The sequence below is a fragment of the Dendrobium catenatum genome, unplaced genomic scaffold (assembly GCF_001605985.2).
Source record: "Dendrobium catenatum unplaced genomic scaffold, ASM160598v2 fragScaff_scaffold_631, whole genome shotgun sequence".
Lineage (NCBI taxonomy): Eukaryota > Viridiplantae > Streptophyta > Magnoliopsida > Asparagales > Orchidaceae > Dendrobium > Dendrobium catenatum.
In genome coordinates this window covers 554820-560819 of record NW_021319093.1, presented here as the reverse complement: position 1 = coordinate 560819, position 6000 = coordinate 554820, and the positions used below count along the sequence as shown (strand labels likewise).

At 34.3% G+C, this 6000-nt stretch overlaps 1 protein-coding gene across 5 annotated transcripts in view; it reads right to left on the bottom strand.

Annotated features, from left to right (window-relative positions):
- Positions 1–688: 688 nt before the first annotated feature.
- Positions 689–6000, bottom strand: part of LOC110096716 (E3 ubiquitin ligase BIG BROTHER-related-like) — a 30063-nt gene continuing 24751 nt past the window's right edge. For all 5 annotated transcript variants that reach the window (XM_028695409.1, XM_020822774.2, XM_020822776.2 and 2 more), the window contains 2 exons: positions 5153–5277; positions 689–824 (listed from right to left, as the gene is read on the bottom strand). In XM_028695409.1, coding sequence (XP_028551242.1) covers positions 704–824; positions 5153–5277 — 246 coding nt within the window. In that variant the 3' untranslated portion in view covers positions 689–703. The remainder of the gene's footprint in view (positions 825–5152; positions 5278–6000) is intronic.

Sequence of the window (6000 nt, the reverse complement as noted above, 5' to 3'; positions counted from 1 at the left end):
CTACTGATAATATTCTCATCTATTTCACCATCACTTTGAACAATAGTGTGAATGAAAATTCTGTTTCTTCAATAAGCCTTGTACTGAGGGCATACCCAAAGATAAAGAGACTAATCCATACAATGAGCAATAACTTTGCATAAGGTAGTGAATTAACAGAACAAATATGATACAAATGCTGATAGGCTATAACCCATTATTTCTTTTGTACTGTCATGAATACTTCTTCCCGCTGACACCATAGCAAGTATAGATTTATGAATATATTAATTTTAATTCTCGTGTTTATTGATCCTCCTAGACAAATTTAATTCTCAAGTTCCACATATTTTTGGTTCCTGAACAAACTCCTTGACTAGAATGTAGCTTCCTGCAAGTCTAATCTCAGCTGTGCCAGGGTATATCTTGGCATATAAGTTTGAAGAAATTTAGTGAAGAATAATGCATGTAAAAAGTTCAGGTTAACACTAAGGGGGTAAAAAATAGGCCAGCAGATGTTGACCAGAACAAGAAATGTGCCTTTGAGAATTAGTTAATCAGATGTACAATCAAATTAATGCCATTGAGTAACTAAATGATTTGATTTCACTCTAGAAGTTTCTGTAAATTAGAACAATGAAAAATAGATTATCATGAAGATAGAGGAAAGATGCGTGAATTACCTTCTATGCAAGGAAAAAAAAAATGATATAAGTATATAACCTTACAAAATTACCTTATTGATTTTTAACCAATGACTAACACAATCTTTGTGGTATTGATGCTGGCAGGGTAATGTGATCAGCTTATCTCTGTTCTCGTAAGGCATACAACAAATCACGCATCTGCATGCAGAATACAAACATTCCATAAATGACAGTAGAACAAGCTATAAATGAATATCAGTAAAAACCAACGATGAAACAAATATATAGAAAAAACTGATTTCCATGACTAATCGCATAGAGGAACTTATATTTTCACCATATGGATTCAGTTGTGGTTGGATACAGAAGGTGATTCATAATGACAGTGACTACTATAGAAGTATTATTAACAATTAAGCATGTGGAAATGCTAAATAAAATAGAGCATAGAAAACTAAGAAATTTCATATGCTTCACTGATGATGTTATGGGCTTCATAAAGTTATCACAAGGTTCTAATGTAAATGGTTACTTGCAAAGATATTTGATACTCACACCATAATTTATTTTTAATGTATATGAAACATCCAATTCAGATGATTTCCAAATACACCGCACTATAATAAGCATTCACAATCTTCCTAAGACATATTTCGGAAACTCACTGCCACTACATTGCACTAGCGATGCTCGCCACTCAATAGCAATAAAATGAACCGCAACTGCAACGCTATTGATTCGCTCACCGGTGACACTTTCACTGCACCTATTATATCCTGCACCTCTGATGCTTGCCAGCACCACACCACGCTCGGAGGCTCGTCAACATCACCTTTGGAACCAAGCACACTCACAACCCACATGCAATCTCCAAGCAAACTCACTCACACGATGCTTGTCACTCACTACGCACCTTCGACACTTGCCACTGGTGTCGCGCCCTAGGCCATAGAGACTCATTTTAATTCAAACCAAATACAAGAAAATGATCTCATAAGTTTAATTTACAATAAATCAAACAACTTTAAATATCTCAAATATATTTTATTTACTTTACACTCTATTTAAAATACTCTCGAGAGTTAAATACTTGTACCAAATAGCCACAAATGATTCAATGTAGAAAAATTAAATTCGGATATAAATTTTGCAAATGTAAAGTTTACCAATTAAACAATTATTTGCTAACTATTAATGAAATTAAGAAAATGCAAAGAATCAATACCAAAGAATAAGTTAATGATTGAATTGGTTTAAGAAATTTGACAATAAATTGAAACCACTAAAAACATAAGTTGATTAGGATTCACACCACAAATATATATATATATATATAAAGGATATGATTAAAATCAATCACAAATATGAACTCGATAATGAATTATTTAAAAGAAAAGAAAGAAAATCAAGCCCCACATCATTAGTACAATGAGGGGATTTCCCCAAAAATTAGTAGTTATTCTTCTGCCATACTTGAAGGAATCTACATCAACCAAGCATCACAACATTGAAGGAAATTAAAAAATTTTATAAAGCAAAAACTGAATAACTAATGCATGCATCAGGCTAACTATTTATAAAGATCTCATTCACTATTCCTCTAAGCCAGTAGATGCGGCCAAGAATGGGTTCAGGTGCCATTCAATTTCAGCAAACCACAAGCAATTCTTGTTATATGTGGATAAACGCAAAACTAAAAGATGAAACAACCCCTAAACATGGAAAATCACCAAAGAAAAAAATTGAATAACCCGTCAACCATCAGAACCTGGTATACCCTAACTCAATGTGTAATTGTTAGGAATTGATCTAGTTTTAGGATAATTGTTTCATATGTTCATTTTATCCTAATAAAACTATATATATAGAGGGATTGTAATAGGCTTTAGGTGAGCAAGCCAAGTGAATAAAATTTCCTTTTCATCTATTTTGCACTCTTCCCTCCCTCTCTCTCTCTTCCAAGAAGCTCAAGTCCTAAGAATCCAACAAATGGTATCAGAGCTAGGTGAAGTTGGATGTGCGATCGGGACCAGTGGTAAGTACGCGAACAACAAAGTATGATGGTCGCTTGGAAGTGGGAGTACAGGTTAATACCGCGCGAAAGAAGGCTGCGTGGCAACTCGTTTGGCCGGGAGAAGACTCATAGCTAGATTGGGGGTTCGTGGTAGCTGGTCGGGTCATGAAATGGCTTTGGTCGTTCGTAAGATCTTGTGCACGGGAGCAACAAGGTCTTCCTAAAGATGTTTTGGCGAGATTTTGTGTACGGGAGCAGGTTGGTGCCTTGCAGGAGCAGATCGAGCGTCAAGATCAGGCACAGACTGGTTGGAAGCAGGATTACTGTCTATTCTTGATAAAAGATCTGTTTAGATATTTAAGGTGGAGTATAAGAAGCTACGATTCATGATCCTATCGATGCAAAGAATCAAAATTAACAAATTTATTGGTGAAAATGATTTCAACTTATGGAGAATCAAAATGAAGGCTCTCCTTGTTCATCAAGGAACTTCTGAGGCGATTTCCAAGGAATATCTTGTTGCCGTAACCGACAGGGCATGGGCTAGGCAAACCCAATTGATGGCTCATAGTGCGATTCTTGTATTGCTCGGTGATTAAGTGTTGAGGAAAGTATTCGAAGAGGGTTCGGCTGTATAAGTCTGGGAGAAGCTGAATCATTCTATTTGAAGATATCGTTGGCCAACCAGTCAAATCTAAAAAAAACTTTATACACATTCCAGATAAATGAAAGCAAAGACTTGAAAAAGCACATAGATGAATTTAACAAAATTATTATTGATCTCAGGAATGTATATGTCAAGATTGAAGATGAACATCAAGACATTATTATCCTAAGCTCTTTACCGAAATCATATGAGAATTTAATTGATACATTACTATATGGTAACCAGACGTTGACCATGACCGAGGTAAAGTCGATTTTGATGTCCAAACAACTTCAGTGAAGGACTGAGGATAAAAAAGAAAATGTTGGCAATATTCTGACTATAAGAGGAAGACTAGAGTTCAGCAGGAAATACTTCTATTGCCATAAAGAAGGGCATTCAAGAGATATTGCCCAGATTTCTTGAAACGGTAAGGAGCTAGGCCAAAAGAAGACGCCAACTTAGCAATGGCGGCAGGTTTGAGAGATGGATGGATTGATTCAAATGAATTGTAAAATCAGAACCAAGGAGGAGATTGTTAGGAATTGGTCCAATTTTATGATAGTTATTTCCTAGGTACATTTTATCCTAATAAAACTCTATATATAGAGAGGTTGTAAGCTTTAGGTGAGCAAGCCGAGTGAATAAAATTTCCTTTTCTTTTGGTTTGCACTCTTCGCTCCCTCACTCTCTTCCAAGTAACTCAAGGAGCTTCTTCTTCTCCCAAGTAACAGCAACTTAGGTAAATCCCCATAAGTCACAATTAGTAACACTGTAGCTATAAACCTTAAGCGATAACCTGTGAACAACAAACATGGGAACCATCAAAAACTTTGAACTTGCAACAAACAGAACCAACTAGAATATATGCCAAATCAAATAAACCAACTCCTATATAAGGAATAAGATAAACAAAGAACACATCTTGTTCTCCTAGGTATCATCATAAGCATGCTTCTATAAATTGAAATTGAAAACTTAAAAAGTAACTACAAAATAATAAAACTAAACCAGACATTGCTCAGATCATTTATTTAATTGACATTTCCAATCAATAAAAACTTATAGATCTCCATCAAAAACCAAACACGTTTTCTAGGCCACCAGAAATACTATTATGAAAGTGAATATCAAACAAATTTTCCACACAAGGAGCTTGAACTAAAATAATGATAGCTTAAAGGTACCCCTAATCATATATCTCATCATCCAAAAGTAAAACTGCGCACATAGGAAATTTCAAGTTGTTGGGGAAAAGCATACCCCAAGAGTAATGATGTTTATGAGAATGAGAAAAATAATTTGCGAGAAGAAATTCAAGAGTAGAACTCAAGAGAATTTATATGATTCAATAAGATAAAAGTTCACAAATCCGCAAGAAATATAAAATACAAATATTTTCCTCACTTCTATTTAATCTCACTAGCATTATTTCCTTTTCCACTTTCTATTTTCCCTCTTCAAACATGAGCATGATTCATCCACCGACTATGCTTTGCCTTCGATTTCCGATTGTCACCTCCATTCTCCAGTGGTCGTTGTCAACTACCCAAAAAAGATATTCCTTTGCATAAAACCAGCTACATTGCTATAAATACCAATTCTCAATCACTTCACTAGTCACTTTCCAAATGTCTACCTCTACATTTTTGCTAAATGCAGAAGAATAAGTGATTTTTTACAGCCATTAATCTCTTCTCCTTTTATAGAACATGTTATAATATGTATGAATTATTAGTTGTGAAAAAAGATTTGAGTGTAAAGAAAAACAAATCTTATACAAGACTCTTAGATCAATGTGATTGAGAGAAATTAGACTTCACACCTAAAATAAACGAAAATAAAGACACTAGATTATAAACATACTCTTCAATTTTCTCTCTTCTTGAAAATAACCCATTTTTGTATGTAGAAGTTGGCAAGTAAGATATAAGCTCATCAGATAATCCTCTGCTTGCCTTACCAATAGCTTCACCTAATGATTGCAATTCCTGGAAAAGATGACAGCGGATCATAAATAACATAGACACAACCTGACATAAATATAAGACGCAAAAAAGAGGAATGATTATGCATATCATATTTAAGAAACATTATGTAATGGTTTTGACCATCTATATAAAGGCTGTCAGCCAAACGATTGGATAAAAATATGTAGCTTGTAGTGTTACAAGATAACACCATAAGCAATTAGCCCATTTAAACTATTTTAATTGATGAAGTTCAAATGGCTCGAGCAATCTCATTGCACTTTTGCAAAATTAAATGCAAGTAGTTTGAAAAACGGCATCTCCACACACATCGTCATTCATTGGAAGAAATACACAAACATCTAACATCTGTAAATTTGGTTTCAATTCGCATATGCAAATGCCATGTATTCAACAAGCTTACACTTTGTCTGTTTAAAATTTTATCTTTAGAAAATCCTACAGCATTACAGCGGCAACAACCATAATTCCTAGATATTAATAGCATGAAGCACCTCTATGAGCACCTGAAATAGGTGGATTATCAGATAAATCAAACGTCAGATCTAGGTTCGATGAAATATCATTTGGAAATCAAAAACTAAATTTCACAGGAACTACTTAAAAATAATTAATAATGAAATCATATCGATTGAGAAGATGAAATACGGTTACAATGTCCTTTTGAGAAGTAATTCTTAATTATTAGCAAGGAAATATGGTGCTAATAGAGTAATAGCATGC